The 22,553-nt window shown below is 46.3% G+C and overlaps 1 protein-coding gene across 16 annotated transcripts in view; it reads right to left on the bottom strand.

Moving 5' to 3' along the window:
• The window catches only part of DLG2 (discs large MAGUK scaffold protein 2), a 1,711,631-nt gene that overhangs the window by 421,836 nt on the left and 1,267,242 nt on the right, over positions 1–22,553 (bottom strand). For all 16 annotated transcript variants that reach the window (XM_068266685.1, XM_068266688.1, XM_068266686.1 and 13 more), the window contains 2 exons: positions 12,585–12,741; positions 2,268–2,370 (listed from right to left, as the gene is read on the bottom strand). In XM_068266685.1, coding sequence (XP_068122786.1) covers positions 2,268–2,370; positions 12,585–12,741 — 260 coding nt within the window. The remainder of the gene's footprint in view (positions 1–2,267; positions 2,371–12,584; positions 12,742–22,553) is intronic.

Below are 22,553 nucleotides of genomic sequence, written 5' to 3'. Positions count from 1 at the left end.
ATCTCTTCCTCTCTCTTCACAACTAAGATGTCTGCTGTTACAGGTTACTGAAATGCTCTGTATGCTTGCAACTTAATCCAGCCAAGTAAACCAAGTTCTGCCTCATCACAAGCTTCTAGTGTCTTCTCTAATACATAACCAACACTAATATTCCATTACCAGCGATATTGTATAGTAATAAGCAATGTCCTGCTAGAAGAGCATAGATTATTCTACTTTTTAACAAGTACTGTACATATCAAGGAAAGACCAATTTGAACAAGATAACAATTGTTTGGCTTCTGGAAGGACACAGAACCTGTAGTGAACAGACTACATTGATCATCAATGTTCTTGTTTTTTTTTTTTTTAATGTAATTTTTTGAATTGTTGGGTGGTCCTATCCAACCTGCATGTGGCAGGCGGTCTGCACTGTTTGTTAAACTAGAAAAGAAAATGCTAATAGGCAGAACCTTCAAAAGAAACGTTTTCAGTGGTTCTTTGTTTGCAATGATTTGTGCAATAGGCAGGGGGCTCTGAAGTAACGCTATACACTTCCATTGGGGAGATAGAGATATCAGGGGCCACCTTATTAACTTGAAATTCCTCTTTTAGAAATAAGAATGGCCCAGCATATGGCTTCATATAAACATTACCTACCTCCAGCTAATCTTCATTATATTGACTAGACAGTACATGGGCACCCATCCTGCCCTTCTGTTATTCAGACAGCAATGTGGGCATGAGCATATCCATACACCCCTTCCCAGGGCTAAACCCATAGCAGTGGCTTAACTACAAATCATGGGGCCCCCAGCAAAACTTAGATGGGCCCCCCAGATGGTCACACCCCTTCCCTTGCCACCCCCTGGTGACCCTCATTGCCTGGGGCCCATCTTGCAAGGGTGGCCATCATAATCTTCACACCATAACAAGGGTAGCCACATAAACACCTGATCTGAAGAATGGACTTTTTTTTATTGGAGGAAGTGAAGGTTAGTAATTGGGGGCCCCTAACACCTCTGGGCCCCCATGTGGTTGCAGGGGCAGCTCCCATGTATTTACCCCCCTGTAAATAGGGCCTGGACGCATTCCCACCTAATTAGCTGTAAGGTGGCTGAGTAGGTAACAAGTTTTCTATGAAACTACTGCAAGACGCGCACAAGCCTCCCACCCTTCCAAATACTGTCATTCTGTGTCCTCTCCTCTTGGGCACATTGAGGCCCTTGTACTTGAGAACAGGCACAAACCCCAAGATTAAGGCACATGTGGGTTAGAACTGACTTGGCGGTTTATCCCCACAATTAAAGGCTTAGCCTTCCTGGACAGTGAAAGCTACTATGAGGAATTACAGATAAAAACAAATTTGGAGAGAGGGGCACTTTTTCCCCCACAAATTTTATTAAAACAGTATTAAAAAATAACTAAAAAAAGGGTTCAGTCAAAATAACAAAAGTTTTTATCCTGAGATGAGTGAAATGTGTTTTTAGGAAGTGCACGTGAAAAAGGTTTGATGGATCCACTACATGACCATGCTAAGACTTCTTTGTAACATTGAATAAAATTGCACATCGGACAAACGTAGTAACTGATAAACTGAGATCAGACTTACCTGGAGGTGGTCCTAACATGGAGGTTGATAACAATTTTTCCCATGAAGTGGTTGGACCATTGAGGAGACAAGGAGCTACAGGATCTAGTCTATTCTCCTTTTTTACATTTTGATATACAATTTTTATTCATTTGGGTGGCCCCATGCTTTCTTTACATGACAGCAGCATTGATCATTGTTAAATGATACTTACCTAAGAAGACGGAAGGTTCAGGTTCCTAGAGTCTTCCTGGTCCTTTCTACGTGTCCTCGTTCCCCCACTGTAAACTATCCTCAGAAAGCTTAGTGTCCCTGAGAGCTTCTGAAGATGGGCCCCTCTGTACTGTGCATGCACGGGCCCGTGCGCAGTATGGACCTACTCATCTTTGGAAGTACTTGGGGACATGAATTCTTGAATGAAGGCTGAAGAGGTGTTTGACTTGGCGGTTGAATCGTGAGTTACTGGCACTGGAACCTGGACACAGAGAGAGGACCAGGAAGGTTCTTCGAGATCCGGACCCTTCCCCCTTCTTAGTTGAGTATCTAAGCCTTTTTTTTCCTTCATGGTTGCCTTCATATATCTTTGGAAAACAGTCAGCAGCATAAAGCAATTTAGGCAGAACTTTACAAAAGCAGCAACAATAGCAACGCAAGGCTTGGGGGGCAGTGACAAGCCAGCAATGCCCCTGTCACCTACCTTCTGGCTGGTATTGGGCTACCATTGTTACCGTCTGACCCGCTCCTTTCAAGGCCAATGCTGCTTGTTCATGGGTAGCACCACGGAGGTCAATTCCATTAACCTAAATAGGGGAGAATAGAAGAAAAAGATAAAGAACACCACCAAATACGTACATACGGAAAAGCACACATTATTTCTCCTTAGGTTTGGTCAATAAGCTACTAAAGGAAGCCAGGCATACAGCGCATCTGATCAGAGAGGGATCTGTTGCGTGCCCATTCACCGCACACCTATTTCTGATAGATTCAGCATGAAATCTATCAGGCATTGGCCCAGCGCCGCCTCCACCACCTCTGCCTGGTCACCCCCTCCCCATGCTCATGCTCAGGAAAGTCTCACCTGTCCACTGGCTGGATTCCTGGCCTCTTCCAGTGTTTTGTGTCACCGTGAACGCCTGTACCACATGGCACCAGGTGCCTGTAGTGACATTTATATATGTGCTTGTGTCGCATGGTACAGGCATTTGCTGTGATGGAGTGGTGAGCCTTTATACTCAGCACATTGGGGGACACAGATACACTTAGGTGGATGCTGGCCGGGGAATCCGTAGGGTACGCCAGCCATCGCAATATTGAGCGCAATTACCGCCGTGCACCCGATAGAGCCCTGAGACCGAGATTTTCCAGCATTCCAGATAGATCCTTTAGATTAAGTTGGCCATGTTGCAGTACCGATTTTCCTCCGGTTTGATAAAATGATCAGATCACAAACGTCGATTGGCCCACAAAATTGAGTGATGCATGGGCACCTTTACGTTTACTTGATTATGCATTGTTTTGCTTTAGTTGCACAACCTCATTGTGATTATAAGAACACCCAGTATTCCTTGGCGGTCTAAAAGACCTTCCTTCTCTGGCCAGAAAAGGATTGCGCTGAACTGTGGCCCTAGGCAAGATAGCAGTTTTCACCCACCGTTGTTGATTACCTGGCTTTTTTTTAGTTAGATTTGGTGGGGGGTAACTTAAACTTCCACCAGGCCCCTTCTCTCTCTTCAAGTCAATTGGAATTCATGATACAAAAAAATAAACCAGATACTCACCTATGGAGAGGGAAGGCTCTGGGTTCTATAGAGCTAATTTGGCCAAATACTGATCTCTCTGCCACCGGAGGAGGCTTCAGAATTCTTTGGGAGCCAAGTCCTCCCGAAGACAGGCTGCTCCATTTTGCACACGCTCAAGTGCCGTCTCTCACACACTCCTGTGTGCGCCTGTCTTCAGGAGGACTCCTGAAGACTTCTGAAGTCCAGCACATGGAATCAAACAGGGGAGCTGCATGGAATCAAACAGGGGAGCTGCCGCTTAAACGAGGGGACCGTGAGAGGAGCGGGGAGGCTTCCCTCTCCCTAGTTATGTAACTGGCTGATTTTTTGGTTTATAGATTCCCATTGACAGGCCCCAGGCAACTGCTTAGATATGCCTTGTTGATGATCCGGCTCTGTCTCTGACTCTTCAGAAGGGCAACAGGCTGGGATTACAGAACGTCATTCTGGGCTCCATTCCTGCACCACTAGGATCATATTTGTTGGCTTCTGAGACTTTGGACTGAGCTTACGTCACCGATTTCCCTCTCAGACAACCTCATGCCATAAATAAAAGCAATGACTGACTCCATATATTCCGCAGATGACAGAACAATAACACAGCCATAATTGCTCCTCCAGCATATGGACGACGCCCCCAGAATCTCCGCTTGGTCGGCAGGGAGATAACCATGGTGATGAGGTAGTGATTATCTGCCCATAACATTAAGCTGCTGCCAGGCTGATCACTATCTATTTCCGCCCTGTCAGAATAATTCTGGAGCTGAATGTTGCAATCAGGGAATAAGTCACCGGCTTCACCCACCCCGCAGTGCGCTTCGGCCAAGCTGTCTATCTGATCTTTCACACAGAGCGATGACACACATTTGTCTGCCTAAGTAATCAGCGCGAGCTGCATAAACAGCCATAAAAAGGTACTGTTATCTTGATGTATGACATCACTCATGAGATGAAGAACACTGGCTTGAATTAAACTGGACCTGAACTCAGAACTTCCTCTCTGGTCTAAATGATAAGCAACAGCATAATACCCTTTACAGAAAAACATTTACTGGTATTTGCTGCAGTCCACAGAACTTATGCAATAAATCTGCAGTGTGTCTACTTCCTGCTTTTTATGGAAGCAGGCAAAAGGTTAATATCCTGTGTTTACAAATTAGCATAGGACTGCTGAGATTCTTGTGCTGACACAGCTGAGAGATCAAATTACAATTGTGATTACTTGCAGCTGAGGGGGGGAATTAGACAGGCTCTTCACTCTAAACACAAACAAGGTGGATTCATCTGTGTTTTCCTTGTGTCCTGTGCATAAGTGCAGGTGCACTTTACATGAAAGCAGACCTGAATTCCCTTTCTTCTCTAAAAGATAAGCAACAGCACAATTACCATTAACCTCCTTAGCGGTATTCATGAGTTCAGCTCGGGGTGGAAAAAACAAGCCAGAAGCGGTAACCCCGAGCTGAACTCATGGTAGTCACAGGGAGGTCTATGCAGAGCAATGTGCGCAGGAGGCATTTTTAACTCATCTCCTGGGGGATCCCAACGCCGGCTGTCATTCTTCTTCCTTTGCTCCGAGGCTCTGCTTCCCCCTGGTGAGATTGCCGTCTGTCGTCATGACGACAGACGGCAATCTCACTATAGGGTTACAGCACCACCCAGAGGACGGAGGGAAAACTGCAGCGCTGGAGCCAGGGAGGTGAGTGATTGCTGGGCTGCTGCAGAACTCCCTGGCAGCATGATTTTTTCCAGGTTTTAGGATCTAAAAGCATGCAAAAGAATTGCACCGCTTTTACACTCTAAAATCCGGAAAGAATCATAACGGCAAGGGGGTTAAAGAACACCTTTCTTTGTTACAGCTGCTACAAATCCATCAATACATCTGCAGTGTGTCAACTTCCTGCTTTAATGGAAGCAGAGATAGGGTTAACCTCCTGTGTTTACAAATTAGCTGCTCTGCCGGGGCAGCCAACTGACACAGCTGAGAGATGAAATTACAACCTGTGATTAGTCCCAGATGAGGTGAAATTAGACAGGCTGAACTCCCTAAATAAATACAGGGTTCATTTCTCAGTTATCCTTCTGTCCTGTGCAAGAGTTCAGGTTTACTTTAAAGTAGATCCGAGATGAAAAACTAACTATGACAAGTAACTTGTCTATATATTTTATCTAAAGTTTAGATAGTTTACACAGCAAATCTAGCTGCAAACAGCTTCAACAGTATATGATTATTTCTTCCTGTGATACAATGAGGGCAGCCATGTTCTGCTTGTGATCACTACACAGGCCAGCTGCTCTGTATCTCCCCCCTCACCCTGTGACTCCTCTCCTTCCCCTTGCCTCTGAAATCTCTGGCTGGTAATGCCGTCTCCTCCTCCTTCGGGAAAAAACTCCTCCTCTCCAGACTGAGCTCCCATGAGCACTTGCTACATGGGACTCAGAATGCCTAGGCGCTGCAGGAGCTGTGGGCGAGGCTTGTTTAGTTTATAGGGAATTAAGGTATTAGAAAAAAAAGAAAAAAGAATTTGGCTTGAGGAATAATAAACTATATGTAAGGAACACAATTATGCAATGAGTAAAAGTTTATCTCGGATCCACTTTAAAAAAAAGTACAGCATACAAACGTTTTGGTGTAATTATTGGGGGTAATGGACCCTCAAGGATTCCAAAGACAACAAGACCACTGTCACACGCCTCCCCCTGGCCAGACCAGTTAGTGCCTCCCAATCTGCTTCAGCCCACAGACCATCCAATCTTGTGGATGCAATCGATGTATCGGGGTAGCTGGAATTGGGCAAACAGACATGCCAGGAGGGAACTCAAGGAACACTAACATTCTATTTTGCATACTTTAACTGTTAAAAGGCTGCCACGACCTCTTTTATTCTGGAACAAGGACCCCGCTATCTAATCTGAACTAAGAAAGAAAGGGTTAACAAAACTCAATCTTATTAAACAATACAGTTTCTCTGAGTAGCGTCTCTTTAGAAAAGCATTCTGCCTTACTCAAGTCAGGTAAATAGCTGTGAAATGACTTTTAGTCATTTTATTAAAAACTAGTGACCTTAGCCTGTACGCAGGGACACACACACAGGGACAGGACGCAGAGACACAGGGATTTTATTGTATAGGACTAGTAGACCTAAGCCTGTTTAAAAACATGTTCTAGGTCTCTCTCACCGCCACATGTCAGTGCACGCCCCCTGGCCCCGTCCTCCTCCTGTCCCAACAGCTACAGATGCACAGTAGCCAAAACACACGGGACACAGGGACAGGAGGATGATGCAGTGATTGTTTGTTCGTTGGGAACTGGGAGATTTAAACTGACCTGTTGGCCACGGTCCCTTATAAGAAATCAGGTTTGGGAGGCGGGATTCAGAGTCCTGCCTCCTGCTCAGGCTGAATCACCCACTGCATTTTAAGTGGCAAAGTTGGTCATGAATGTATACTGAGCGCCCCGCTTGGGGGGCTGGAGGAGTCGCAGCATGAGGGGAAAGCCATACTTCACTTCGGCGGGGAGGGAGGACAGTCCCCCCCCCCTCACCTTGGGCTCTCCCCTCTGCGCTCCCCTCCAGCGTTGAATAGTTTGTGTATGCAGGCGGGCAGCGGCAGATACATACCTTCCGTGCGCTCCAGCATGGAGGTTCCTCTCTCTATCCTCTGACACGACTTCCTGTTTATACAGGAAGTCGTGTCAGACACTAAAGGAAGAAACGTCCACGCTGGAGCGCACGGAAGGTATGTATCTGCCGCTGCCCGCCGCCTGCATACACAAACTATTCAACGCTGGAGGGGAGCGCAGAGGGGAGAGCCCAAGGTGAGGGGGGGGGGGGGGACTGTCCTCCCTCCCCGCCGAAGTGAAGTATGGCTTTCCCCTCATGCTGTGACCCCTCCAGCCCCCCAAAACCGCCCAAAGCGGGCCCCAGGGGAGGACCCGGGCCCCTTCGTGGGGGCAGGGGCTGCAGGCCCTATTGTTACGCCAGTGAATGTATTGTTCGTCCATATTTGAAGCATCGCTTATCACCCTAATAGCATATTCATGCCCCATGAAAAATGTGCAACATTTTGGTACCAAACATACTATAATAAACTAATATTTTATAATCAATGTTTGCTCCTATTTACTCCCATCATGCAAGGTGCCCACATGACAGGCAAGGCACTCAGAATTCGGTAATATATTTTTTATAGGATGAGAGTTATGGTTTAGCTGGGAACCCCGCCCACCTTACACCTCCCACACATCCAATTGGCCCTTTTAGCAAGAACCTGTGTATATATAAAGAGTTGAGTGTCCTCACCACTTCACTGAGGCGCTACACCTGCTAATGCCGAAATTCTGGTGAGTTCTTTATATTATTTTATTTGCACACTTTACCCTGTATTTCTGGCCCCCTGTTCTCTTCTCAATGCTCTATTACCCATTACTCTTGCTGACATATACCCTTTTCCATTACCAATACCACTCATTGCAAATCTGTGTAAAAAACACCCCATAACCCATTACTATCGCGAGCACCATAGCCTCTACCCCCTATTGTTTACTTGCACACCTAACTATTTTATGCTATCTCCACGAAGCAATTTTTTCATATGGTATGCTTTATGTTATGCAATATATTGATATGCAAACTTGTAACTGCAGAATTTACTATAGCATAATGTACTGTCTCTTGTCTACAGTTTTGTCCCCACGTTTATTGCCTGATGAAGCGGGTTGGGCCTGCGAAACGCGTTGCACTTTTTTGGGGTACTATTTAATAAATGTGATTGCTACTATTCAGACAGTCTTTCGTGTCTGCTTTATGGAGGTAAGTCCACCACTTCCTCCCAGCAAATTTTAAAGTTTTTATCCGCTTTTATCCTGCTGGTGCCTCTGTTCTCCTACTGCTTTAGCTGGGAAGAAAGCAAATATGAAATAGCTTCATTATTATTTCCATGAGTACAGCTGCTTCCTCTTATGGCTTCTGAGATAAGGCGTTATCTTCCTCATTTTCTATCAACCTTGATGCTTTCAACTATGCATATTTATTCAGGTTAACTGATACAGGTTCAAACCCTGTGTCCACTGTGCTTCCATTGACCCCTCCTTGTGTCACCTGTCCTGCTGTGTCTCCACTGTTCTCCCTGTGTCTCTAGTGCCCCCCTTTGTTCCGCCTCTGCCCCTCCAATACTCCATTGTTACCCTCTGTGCCACCAGTGTCTAAACTCTATGCCTCTACCATCCCCCTCTTTACCTCCACTGTCCCTCTCTGTGCCACCATTGTCCCCCTCTGTGCTCTCTGTGTCCCCCTACTGCCCCCCTGTACCTTCTCTTTCCTCCTCCTATCTCCGGCGCCACCCCTCTCCAGCTCCTATACCAAGGAAGAGCAGCTCTCTGGCTACCTAGACAAAGGATGGGGGGGGCTCTCTGGCTACTTATACTTGAGAAGGGGGCTCTCTGGCTACTTATACTGAGGAGTGGGGGCTCTCTAGCTACCTATACCAGGGAAAGCTACTCTGGCCACCTAAACCACGGAGAGGCTCTCTGGCTTTATATTGGGGGGGGGGGGGGGGAGGGTTGGCTATTTGGGTACTTATACTCTAGGAGGCTTTAGGAGGTTCTGGCTGCCTAATACTGGAGACTGCTGTGGCTACTTATATTTAATGTGGCTGCATCAAGCTACCTAATGCTGGGGGTTTCTCTAGATACCTGATACTATACGGGAGGCTCAGGTACCTAATACTATAGGCTCCTCTGGCTTACCTATACCACAATATTTACACCCTCGGCCTGGAAGCTATGTGGCCTACAAACTGCCCTGCCAGGGATATCAGGTACATACGTGAGACATTTTACATGTTCTCGGGACAGGTACAGTATATCTACGCTCCTTCAGACTTCATTTTAGCTCCAGGGGCGTAGATATATGTACCTCGCCACGATATCTCCTGTGGGCATTCTTGTCGCCGCCCATTACTAGACTGATCGGTGAATGGGAACACAAGCCTAAATGGTGGCGAAAAAAACAAGATATAGATCATTGTGGTGTGATAAGAAGTGATAAAGTTATTGGTGAAAGAATAGGAGCCCTTAAAGGTGAAAATTGCTCTGGTCCTGTAGTTGTCAAGAGGTTAATTAAATGAATAAATCCCAAACATTTTCTGAAATGTTATGCACAGTGAAAGCAAATTCGATTGCAAATTCAAGTTCCCATAAAATGCCCCAATCGACACTCATATTGCCATATCTACAACATCATGAATCTCCGAAGAAGGAAGTAATGGTGTCCCCTTTAAAAAATGTGTTTGCGCATTCAGCTTGTAATGATAGGTCTGTGTAATTGTAGATCGCAATGGGCAATCAGCGGAATATTACACCCTTCCCACTCTAGCTGTGCTTGGCTGAGCAGACATCTGCTAGGCTATGCGATCCTGCTGTGGGGATTGTACAATACTCTGCAGTCATCTGTCATTGCAGGAAGGACGTCCGCTCCTCCAGCACCTGCAGGGGGAAAGTGCTCCGCAAGATCTGCTCTGTGCAATGGGAAATCCTTCAGTCGTATTTTTAGCCTGCACACTGGTCGTCCAAGCAAGCGCTTTACAGTGCGCAAGTCTTGCTGCTTCCTTGAAGACCGTATGCTGGGCAGTTTCTAAACCACATAGCTCCCAGGGCGAGGGTGTAAAAATCCAGCCTCCAGCATTACGTAGCCAGTGGTACCGCTCAGTATGAGTAGCCTAGGTATGCAGGGCCGTATTAGTACTCTTTACCGCCCTAGGCCACTGTCACCAGCCGCCCCCCTTTAGTTTAGGTAGCAAGATGACCCCACCCATCCCTCTAGTATAGGTAGCCTGATGACCCCCCCCCCCCAATATAGGTAGTCAGATGACCCCTCCCCCCTTTTCCTCTGGTATAGGTAGCCAGATGACCCCTCCCCCTTTCAATCCAGTATAGGTAGCCAGATGACCCCTCCCCCTTTCACTCCAGTATAGGTAACCAGATGACTCCCTTAATCTCTACTCCCCCCCCCCCCCTCCTTTGAGTATAGGTAGCCAGCTCACCTTCACACCACAGCAGCCATCAGTGTCACTAATTTCTCCGCTCATCTCCAGTGCAGAAGCTTCCTCTTCCTTTCTGTCTCCAATGCTGTCCAAGTCCATAGCTGCCGGCCGCAATGCAAACGTGCACATAGAGCAAGGAGGCTGCTGCACAGGCGGCTAGCAGCAGGCAGAGTACTGCGGTCACCTGACCTCCCTGCATTGCAGCATTTGCAAGCTTGCAAATTCTTCACCAGTCTAACCTGCTGCTTTGGTGCCCTTCCTCCTGTGTTGCCCTAGGCCATGGCCTAGGTGGCCTAGGCCTAAATCCGGCCATGCAGGTATGTCAGCAAGTATATGTAGCAAGAGGAGCTCCCAGTATTAGCCTTTCCCATTGGCCACAGATATAAGTAGGATGGGCTAGCGGGCTATGTATAGCTACCTACGGTAATACTATTCGGTAGGTTGACATAGCCTCCCTCTCCAGTGCAGGTAGCCAGATGGGACCCCCAGTATTGATAGCCAGAAGCAGCACACTCCACATAGGTAGCCAAAGAACACCCCCCCCCCCCCCCCCCCGCAGTATAGAGATCATCAGTGTCAGATCATTATGCGCCATCGGGTACCTCTGGCACACATGCTAAATTCTCACCCGAGGCAGTCCTCATTGGCTGCCTCAGGCAGGTTTATTAGGTTTATAGGTAGCTTAAATTAGCCTTGTACTGACATATAGTAGAATGCAGCAAATTATTCAGGATACAGCATCTGAAACACTTCCTACAGTATATCCATATATTGCTGTGCATTGGTATGTAGCCCCGCCCTCCCAGCTTAGCCTAGGCTGTCTAGCTGTTTCACTTTGTTAAAATGTTAATTTACTGTGTGAGCTACTTCAGCAAGTATAATGAGCTTGGGGCAGCCACCAACAGGCCTGACTAGTGACTACAGAGGCAAAACAACACCGGCAGCTGTAGATAGAGAGGTCCCGACCTTTGAGGGACGCCAACTTTCTTTCTGATAACCCCTCCCCCCCTCCTCTAGAACAGGTGTTGTGGCCACACCCGTGGCGAGAAGGTCATGGCAGCCACACATTTGTATATGTTCCTTGGCAAAGGTTCTCCTGGGTATAAGGAGAGACGAAGGGGTTGTGAATGAAGGGGGCCATCGTACAAATGTTGCTGGGGACTCCACGATTTGTGCTAATGACCCAGCCTGGCAGACAACACATAATTCATTTAAAAAAATTCCTCTTAAAAAGCCGACCTGAACTCTTGCACAGGACAGAAGGAAAACAAAGAAATGCACCCTGTATGTATTTAGAGAGTTTAGCCTGTCTAATTCCCCCTCATCTGTGACTAATCACAAGTTGTAATTCGATCTCTCAGCTGTGTCAGCTGGTTGCCTCGGCAGAGCAGCTAATTTGTAAACACAAGATGTTAACCCTATGTCTGCTTCCATGAAAGCAGGAAGTAGACACACTGCAGATGTATTGCGTAACAAAGAAATGTGTTTTCTGTAAAGGTTATTAAGCTGTTGCTTATCTTTTAGAGCAGAGAGGAAATTCTGAGTTCAGGCCCGCTTTAAATCAGCTTATTTTGCTCTGACTTTCTCTGCTTCTGCTTTAGTGAAGTCATTTTACCATCTGTCACAAAAAAATTCCAATTGTAGAGAAAAAGAGTACTAGGCCCTTTGAGAAACAGCACCACACATATATACGGTAGTATTCTCATTATATGCACAATTTTTTTAACAATAATATAACATCACTATAGAACCATTAAAACAATTAAAACAATCAGACCGCCTGTAGCATCAAAAAAGTAGTATAGAAATATTACATAAGTATTGAGCACCCAATAATAAGCAATAGTAAATAGTGAGAAACGTGCTCAATACTTATGTAATATTTCTATACTACTTTTTTGATGCTACAGGCGGTCTGATTGTTTTAATTGTTTTAATGGTTCTATAGTGATGTTATATTATTGTTAAATAGATTTTGCATATAATGAGAATACTATATATGTGTGGTGCTGTTTCTCAAAGGGCCTAGTACTCTTTTCCTCTACAATTGGTTCAATTTTGGTCCTAGCACACACATCTGATAGTGTTGCTGAGATACTGCTATTGAATCAAACAAAAAAATTCCAGCTGTAACGTAATCTGCTGCTTTTCTATAGATTTGATTCTGTTCTTTGTCCCCGCCCCATTCCCATACTCACTGATATTATCTGGTCCCCCCTCTGCAGCTCTCCGCTCAGGTCCGCTGGTCCTCCCGCTAGGATGAAAGAGATGAAGATGCCTTCTCCATCCTCTCCACCCACAATGTTGAAGCCGAGCCCCGTGGAGCCTTTGTGCAGTATGACTTTCCGGGGTTCCCTGCGGACACAAACACATTTAAAGGTTTTATCCAACCGATGATTATATCACATGAAATCTTACACAAAGCTCCCCAAACTACACTGAACGATTTACACCAGTTACTACTGCAATCAATAGAGCTTGTGATCTTTCTACTTTACGCTACAGTCCGTCATGAATGCAGCAGCCAGAATTATCCACTCCTCCCATCGCTCCAACAGGGCGGCTCCCGTCTGTGAATCCCTCCACTGGCTTCCTATCCAGTCCAGAATGAGATTCAAGATATTGTGTCTGACCTACAAATCTGTCCACAAAATCTGTCCAACCTACATTTCCGATCTCACTTAGAGGTACACACCAAGCCGCTCACTCCGCTCCTCCAATGAACTTCGCCTGACCCCCCCCCCCCCCCCCCCCCCGCATCACCCAGTCCCATGCACGCCTCCAGGACTTCTCAAGAGCCGCTCCAACACTATGGAACTCCTTACCTCCACCCATTAGGGTAGTCCCCTCCTTCAACACCTTCAAGAAGGCCCTCAATACTCACCTTTTCACTCTGGCCTACCACCCCTCATAATTGCTCTAAACCCACAGCTGAACTCTGGTCCCCTACCTTTCGTGTCCCCACCTCTCCCTCTAGATTGTAAGCCTTTGGGCTTTGGGCAGGGTCCTCCTCCTTTTGTGTCCTACCTGATCATGCACCTCCATTACTGTGAACCCATGCTATGCATTTGAGAGAACCTAACTTGCCTAATCTCCATGCTCCATCCAGTGACTGACTAAGCATTACCTGGTACTCATACTGTGCTGTGTGATCTGTTTTTTCTTGTATTCAGGTATTGTCATATTGCTGTATGTCTCCCCCCAGTGGCGGCGCCAGGGGGGTGCTTGGGGGTGCCCAAGCACCCCCTAAATTTGTCCAAGCACCCCTTGGCGTGAACTGACTTCAGGCGTCTAAGAGACACCGAGTCAGTTCACAGCAGCAGCACGGAGCAGCAGAGCAGGGCTACGGTAAGATGGCCGCCCGAAGCCCTGCTCTGCAGACTTGGAGTCTGCAGTGCAGGGCTTCGGGCGACCATTTTCCCGTAGTCCTGCTCGCCGGGTAATGCAGGCTGCTGCAGGAAGGAAGAGGATCATGGGAGCTGAGCTGGGCGCCACAAGGAGGTTGGAAGAGGAGGAGGTCGGAACAGGAGGTCTTCTGACTAGGTGAGTAAATGGGTTTGTCTTTTCTTTTTCAGGTGTTGCTGCTGATTGGGGTCAGATCTGATAAGGATTGTGCATATTGGGGTCATATCTGATAACGGTTGTTCATATTGGGGTCATATCTGATAACGGTTGTGCATATTGGGGTCATATCTGATAACGGTTGTGCATATTGGGGTCATATCTGATAACGGTTGTGCATATTGGGGTCATATCTGATAACGGTTGTGCATATTGGGGTCATATCTGATAACGGTTGTGCATATTGGGGTCAGATCTGATAAGGATTGTGCATATTGGGGTCATATCTGATAACGGTTGTTCATATTGGGGTCATATCTGATAACGGTTGTGCATATTGGGGTCATATCTGATAACGGTTGTGCATATTGGGGTCATATCTGATAACAGTTGTGCATATTGGGGTCATATCTGATAATGATTGTGCATATTGGGGTCATATCTGATAACGATTGTGCATATTGGGGTCATATCTGATAATGATTGTGCATATTGGGGTCATATCTGATAACGATTGTGCATATTGGGGTCATATCTGATAACAATTGTGCATATTGGGGTCATATCTGATAACGATTGTGCATATTGGGGTCATATCTGATAACGATTGTGCATATTGGGGTCATATCTGATAACGATTGTGCATATTGGGGTCATATCTGATAACGGTTGTGCATATTGGGGTCATATCTGATAACGATTGTGCATATTGGGGTCATATCTGATAACGATTGTGCATATTGGGGTCATATCTGATAACGATTGTGCATATTGGGGTCATATCTAAAAACGATTGTGCATATTGGGGTCATATCTGATAATGATTGTGCATATTGGGGTCATTGAACGTGTTTTTTGTTCAAATCTGCTCACATTACGTGTATTTTCTTGAGAAAACCTGCACAACTATGTGAATTTTCTGGGGAAAGGGTCACCAAAACTTGGGCCCTCTGTCTTTGCGTTGCACTTGTGAAGGGAACCCGACGTGAGAATAATATTGAGGCTGCCATATTTATCTCCTTTTAATTATTACCAGCTGCCTGGCTGCCGTGTTGGTTCTCTGCCTCTAATTCTTTCAACCATAGACCCTGAACAAGCATGCAGCAGGTCAGGGGTTTCTGACAATATTGTCAGAACTGACAAGATTAGCTGCATGCTTGTTTCTGGTGTGATTCAGTTCACTACTGCAGCCAATAGATCATCAGGGCTGCCAGGCAACTAGAATTGTTTAAAAGGAAATAAATATGGCAGCCACCATATCACTCTCACCCTGGGTTCACTTTAAATCACAGTTAGCCCCACCCTCATCCGGTCATGAGACTCATGACCACGCCCATTTATTCGCCTGGAGCCGCCACTGTCTCCCCTAAATATTGTCTGTAACCTTAACTAATGTACAATGCTGCATAATATGTTGGCAATAAATAAATACTACCTGGTTACTCACCATAAACACCAGCCGCACCCTGACAAATAGCAAACCCCCACCACATACATACACTTATATTGATAACAATATATAACAATGCAATTTTACTGACCGATCAACCTTCCGATTCATTGGATTGATCAGTGTTGATGGTGCCAATTGACTACAAACCACCGATTTGTCAATCATTTTATCAATCTGTTTTGTGGATCGATTACATCTGAAATGATCAGAATGGTTATAATTTTTGTTCCATTTGTGGGCCAAATGGATGCTTTCCACTCTGATAGGTTGGAGCTGGGTGGAGGGCGGAGTTAGACCTCAGGAGCAGCAGATGGTGAAGATGAGTGACAGCTCAGATCATAGACAATAAGCTGCCTACGTTTGCTGCCCCTTCATCCCAATGAGTTCCAGACACTTGCCCGACTGCTGCAGTTCACATGTTTTCTTGACTGCGTGAGTGTGCCAGCCCCTGCACCCCGCCCCTTGCTTCCTGGTGCCCTAGGCCATGACCTTTGTGACCTTGCCTGAAATCCGGCCATGGGGTTACTGCCATCAATATAGCTTATGGTCTTACCACCCGGTTATTGTCATCAGTATAGCTTGTGGTTTTACTACCTGGTTACTTACTGCCATCAGTATAGCTTGTAGTCTTACGACCCGTTTACTGCAGTTAATATAGCTCGTGGTCTTATTACCCGGTTACTACCATGAATATAGCTTGTGGTTTTACTACCTAGTTATTACCATGAATATTGCTTCTGGTCTTACTACCTGGTTACCGCAGACTTAGAGATGAGCGTAATGACCTAATTACGATTTCGCGAAATTTCGCGTAATTAGTGTAATTACGATTATGGCCGTAAGTACATAATCGTAATGAAGAAGGATTTCGCGAAATTTCGCGTAAGCGTAATTTTCGCGTAATTTTCGCATTACAATGGGTATTTGTTCATGCCGTAATTTCGCATTAAACGCTACCGTAATTTCGCGTTAAACCGTAACGCTCCGTATAATATAAAAAAGCAGCCGACTTTAAGGGTTAATAGCAAAGCCCCCTTAAATGCTAAGAGCCTCAAATTTGGAGAATATATTAAGGAGATCAGGAGGAATAAGAGGAAAAATTTTTTTTTCAAAAAGACCTTATAGTTTTTGAGAAAATCGATGTTAAAGTTTCAAAGTAAAAATGTATACATTTAAAAACCCGCCGACTTTAACGGTTAATAGCAAAGCCTGCTTAAAGTTTAGGAACACCAAATTCCTAGGGTATATTAAGGGGATCAGTGGGAATAAGAGGAAAACATTTTTTTTTCAAAAAGACCTTATAGTTTTTGAGAAAATCGATTTTTAAGTTTCAAGGGCAAAAATGTCTTTTAAATGCGGAAAATGTCAGTTTTTTTTGCACAGGTAACAATAGTGTATTATTTTCATAGATTCCCCCAAGTGGGAAGAGTTTTACTTACTTCGTTCTGAGTGTGGGAAATATAAAAAAAAAACGACGTGGGGTCCCCCCTCCCAGACCTCTTTAACCCCTTGTCCCCCATGCAGGCTGGGATAGCCAGAATGCGGAGCACCGGCCGCGTGGGGCTCCGCACCCTGACTATACCAGCCCGCATGGTCCATGGATTGGGGGGTCTCGGAAGGGGAGGGGCAGCCAAGCTTTCCCCTCCCCCTCCGAGCCCTTGTCCAATCCAAGGACAAGGGGCTCTTCTCCACCTCCGATGGGCGGTGGAGGTGGAGGCCGCGATTTCCTGGGTGGGGGGTTCATGGTGGAATCTGGGAGTCCCCTTTAAAAAGGGGTCCCCCAGATGCCCACCCCCCTCCCAGGAGAAATGAGTATAGAGGTACTTGTACCCCTTACCCATTTCCTTTAAGAGTTAAAAGTAAATAAACACACAAACACATAGAAAAAGTATTTTAATTGAACAAAAAACATAACCACGAAAAAAGTCCTTTAATATTCTTAATTAACCACTAATAATTACCTGTCCCTTTAAATAAATGATCCCACGCAATATCCTCGGAAATGTTCTATCAGTTACAATGTAACAAAGTTATTACAATGTAACAACTTTGTTACATTGTAACTACGCCGCACCCGACGTCACTCGCCGCTCACCCGCCGCACGGACCCGACAGAGCTCTGAGCTATATAGCTCAGAGCTCTCTAAGCATCTTTGTATTTGGGCTCCAAGGAGCCCCATTGGTCCTTAGCAGACCAATGGGGTTCCTTCTGATTTGAAGGAACCCCATTGGTCTGCTAAGGACCAATGGGGCTCCTTGGAGCCCAAATACAAAGATGCTTAGAGAGCTCTGAGCTATATAGCTCAGAGCTCTGTTGGATCCGTGCAGGACGCTAAGTCCCCGCCGGCTCCGCTGCCCTCCCTGCCTCTCCCACATGTCACCCACATGTCACCCACATGTGGGTGACATGTGGGTGACAGATGTGGGCGGGGTGGACAGCGGGAGCCGGCGGGGACTTAGCGTCCTGCAAGGACGCGTAAGTGTATGCGGCGGCTGAGCGGCGAGTGACGTCGGGTGCGGCGTAGTTACAATGTAACAAAGTTGTTACATTGTAATAACTTTGTTACATTGTAACTGATAGAACATTTCCGAGGATATTGCGTGGGATCATTTATTTAAAGGGACAGGTAAGTATTAATGGTTAATTAAGAATATTAAAGGACTTTTTTCGTGGTTATGTTTTTTGTTCAATTAAAATACTTTTTCTATGTGTTTGTGTGTTTATTTACTTTTAACTCTTAAAGGAAATGGGTAAGGGGTACAAGTTCCTCTATACTCATTTCTCCTGGGAGGGGGGGTGGGCATCTGGGGGACCCCTTTTTAAAGGGGACTCCCAGATTCCACCATGAACCCCCCACCCAGGAAATCGCGGCCTCCACCTCCACCGCCCATCGGAGGTGGAGAAGAGCCCCTTGTCCTTGGATTGGACAAGGGCTCGGAGGGGGAAAGCTTGGCTGCCCCTCCCCTTCCGAGACCCCCCAATCCATGGACCATGCGGGCTGGTATAGTGTCACGTACCTGAAGGTAAGGAGACCGATGTGCTGAGGACAGCAACCCCTGCGGCTTATCAACCCCAAGCCCTGAACTGGAAACAGGTGCCTTGGGTTAACACGGGGCAGGAGTGCTCGCAGATCCAGTCGTTGGAGTGAGCAGGAACTGGAGACTCCCGCAGGACGGGTCTGGTACTGCAATGACCCGTACACCAGAGATGATGTTGCCACGCAGGTTCTGTAACAGACTGGTAGAACCGCAGATCCTTGAGCAATCCGGGGTCGGTAGCAGAGCAGGTAGTCAGACGGGCAGGGTTCGGCAACAGAGCGGGTTATCAGACAAGCAAGGTTCGGCAGCAGAGCGGGTAGTCGTACAGAGCAGGGTTCGGCAACAGAGCGGGTTATCAGACAAGCAAGGTTCGGCAGCAGAGCGGGTAGTCGTACAGAGCAGGGTTCGGCAACAGAGCGGGTTATCAGACAGGCAAGGTTCAGCATGGAGTAGGTCAGGAATCAGGCAGACAAAGTGTCACGTCACGGGAGCAAACTTGCTGCAATACCACAGCACAGAGGTCTGGGCTCTCCAGGCTTAAATAGGCCGTTTGGCGCGCACCGCGCGACGCGCACACAACGTAGTGCGTCACGCGCACACGGAGCAGCGCGTCACGCGCGCATGCGCAAACACGGACACGCACATGCGCGATACACACGCGCACGCCCGTGCACACGCACGCACGCACAACAAGAAGAAGATGCATAAAACAGCCGTCTTTGCGCGCGCGCGTGCACAGCAATCATGCCCACACCTTGCGGTGCCAACACTTTCGCCGCACAACGCCACGCGCGCTGGAGAGCCCCGACAGAACACCCTGCCGGGAGGCCCGCCGAGACCCCCCAGAACGACTGCCAGCATCCGCATGTGCCAGCCGCCTCACCTGGACAGGTAACTGACCGTGACATATAGTCAGGGTGCGGAGCCCCACGCGGCCGGTGCTCCGCATTCTGGCTATCCCAGCCTGCATGGGGGACAAGGGGTTAAAGAGGTCTGGGAGGGGGGACCCCACGTCGTTTTTTTTTATATTTCCCACACTCAGAACGAAGTAAGTAAAACTCTTCCCACTTGGGGGAATCTATGAAAATAATACACTATTGTTACCTGTGCAAAAAAACCTGACATTTTCCGCATTTAAAAGACATTTTTGCCCTTGAAACTTAAAAATCGATTTTCTCAAAAACTATAAGGTCTTTTTGAAAAAATGTTTTTTCCTCTTATTCCCACTGATCCCCTTAATATACCCTAGGAATTTGGTGTTCCCAAACTTTAAGCAGGCTTTGCTATTAACCGTTAAAGTCGGCGGGTTTTTAAATGTATACATTTTTACTTTGAAACTTTAACATCGATTTTCTCAAAAACTATAAGGTCTTTTTAAAAAAAAAAATTTTTCCTCTTATTCCTCCTGATCTCCTTAATATATTCTCCAAATTTGAGGCTCTTAGCATTTAAGGGGGCTTTGCTATTAACCCTTAAAGTCGGCGGCTTTTTTATATTATACGGAGCGTTACGGTTTACCGCGAAATTACGGTAGCGTTTAATGCGAAATTTCGCGTTGAAAATTACGCTTACGGTATTTTCAATTACGATTTTAATGGCAATTTCGCTACACTAATTTCGCATCGTAATCGCAAATTTCGCATGCGTAATTATAGTAATGCGAAATTACGAAAATTTCGGCTCAACTCTAATCGCTATAGCTTGTGGTCTTACTACCTGGTTAGGGCCATCAGTACAGCTTGTGGTCTTACTACCCAGTTACTGCCATCACTATAGCTTGTGGTCTTATTACCCAGTTACTGCCATCAGTATAGCTTGTGGTCTTACTACCCGGTTACTGCCATCAATATAGCTTGTGGTCTTACTACCCAGTTACTGGCATCACTATAGCTTGTGGTCTTACTAACCGGTTACTGCCGTTGATATAGCTTGTGGTCTTACTACACGGTTACTGCCATCAGTATAGCCTGTGGTCTTACTACCTGATTACTGCCATCAGTACAGCTTGTGGTCTTACTACTTGGTTACTGCAGTTAATATAGCTTGTGGTCTTACTACCCGGTTACTGCCATGAATATAGCTTGTGATCTTACCACCCGGTTACTGCAGACTGCAGATAAAATATAGCTTGTGGTCTTACAACTGGGTTACTGCCATCAAAATGGCTTGTGGTCTTACTAGCCAGTTACTTGCGCCCATCAGTACAGCTTGGGGTTTGACTGCACGGTTACTGCCATTAACCCCCTTGACGTTCCAATTCTGTCGGCAAGGGGGCGGCGCAGCACTTTGTTTTTACATGATAGCCGCTGACAAGCGGCATCCTCCTACCTACTTCGATCGCCGCCGGCGATCTTTGCAAGCAGGAAATCCTGTTCAGAACGGGATTTCCTGCTCGACTTCCCCCGTTGCCATGACGTCATGGACGTCAGAGGGAATCCCGATCCACCCCTCAGCGCTGTCTGGCACTGCAAAGTGCTAGCTTGGTGCAATAAAAAAAATTGTGAAAATCGGCCCAGCAGGCCTGAGAAATCCTCCTGCACAGGTTACCCCAAGCTGAGCTTGGGATAACCGGCACCGAGGTTAAAAGATACCTGAAGTGACACGTGACACGTGACACTGATACGAAATTCCAACTATAAAACACTTTCCTAGCAGAAAATGGCTTTTGAGAGCAAGAAAGAGGTAAAAAGGGGAATTTCTTATCAATGAGGGTTACACTGTAGTCACTTCCTGTCTGAGTCAGGACTGAGTTAGCCACTTACAAACCTGATATTTAACTCTTTCAGGCAGAGAAAGAAAAAAAGGAACACATCATAGTTATTAGTGTGCTTGGCACTGTACAAACCCATCTCATCATGTCACATGTCACCTCCGGTATCCTTTAATATAGCTTGTGGTCTTACTACCTGGTTACTGCCATCAGTATAGCTTGTGGTCTTAATACCCAGTTACTGCCATCAGTATAGCTTGTGGTCTTACTACCTGGTTACTGCCATCAGTATAGCTTGTGGTCTTACTACCTGGTTACTGCCATCAGTATAGCTTGTGGTCTTACTACCTGGTTACTGCCATCAGTATAGCTTGTGGTCTTACTACACGGTTACTGTCATCAGTATAGCTTGTGGTCTTACTACCTGGATACTGCAGTTAATACAGTATAGCTTGTGGTAAGATCCATCAATATACAGTGGTTTGCAAAAGTATTCGGCCCCCTTAAAGTTTTCCACATTTTGTCATATTACTGCCACAAACATGCATCAATGTTATTGGAATTCCACGTGAAAGGCCAATACAAAGTGGTGTACACGTGAGAAGTGGAACGAAAATCATACATGATTCCAATTTTTTTTTAAATAACTGCAAAGTGGGGTGTGCATAATTATTCAGCCCCCTTTGGTCTGAGTGCAGTCAGTTGCCCTTAGACAATGCCTGATGAGTGCTAAGGACTAAATAGAGTGCACCTGTGTGTAATCTAATGTCAGTACAAATACAGCTGCTCTGTGCCCCCAAGTATTAGGTAGCTAGAGGTGCCCCTGAGTGAAGGGAGATCTCATCAGAGGAATGCCAAGAGCAGGGTGAGTTACCTCTTATTTACACACTCATCAGGACTCATAGGTAGGAGGGAGGTGCTCGGGGAGGAGAGTGAGCTGCCTTTCCATCATCAGGCGCCTGTAGGCACGTGCCTACAGTGCCATATGGTAAATCCAGCCTTGGCCAAGGTAATATCCCTTTCCTTACCTAATAGAAATCTCAGTTCCTTTTTTTACTCCCTCGGGCCTCATTCACACTGGAGCGTTTTTTTTCTCGATTTAGCGTTTTTTCCACAAACACAATCACTGGGCTACTGTAAGGATCCGCTCAGCTGGCTGCACAGGCAGACAGCTGTTTGACCATTCCTCTAGTCTGAAGGTTATAGGTCTCTGGAAGAGAGACCTGTCTTTCCTTTGCAAGTTTCTGGTCTGTTCTGCTGTTGAGGAATTTGCATACATTCGTTATGCAAATCCCCTACCTGCCTCCTGTGATGACTGGCACTATATAAGCCATGTTTTTCCAAGAATGCTTTGCTGGTCATTTCCCCTACATGGTTTGTTTGAAACACTCCTGGAGTGTCAGC

This window comes from Hyperolius riggenbachi, chromosome 2, assembly GCF_040937935.1.
Source record: "Hyperolius riggenbachi isolate aHypRig1 chromosome 2, aHypRig1.pri, whole genome shotgun sequence".
NCBI classification, from domain to species: Eukaryota; Metazoa; Chordata; class Amphibia; order Anura; family Hyperoliidae; genus Hyperolius; species Hyperolius riggenbachi.
This window is presented reverse-complemented; position numbering and strand designations above follow the sequence as displayed.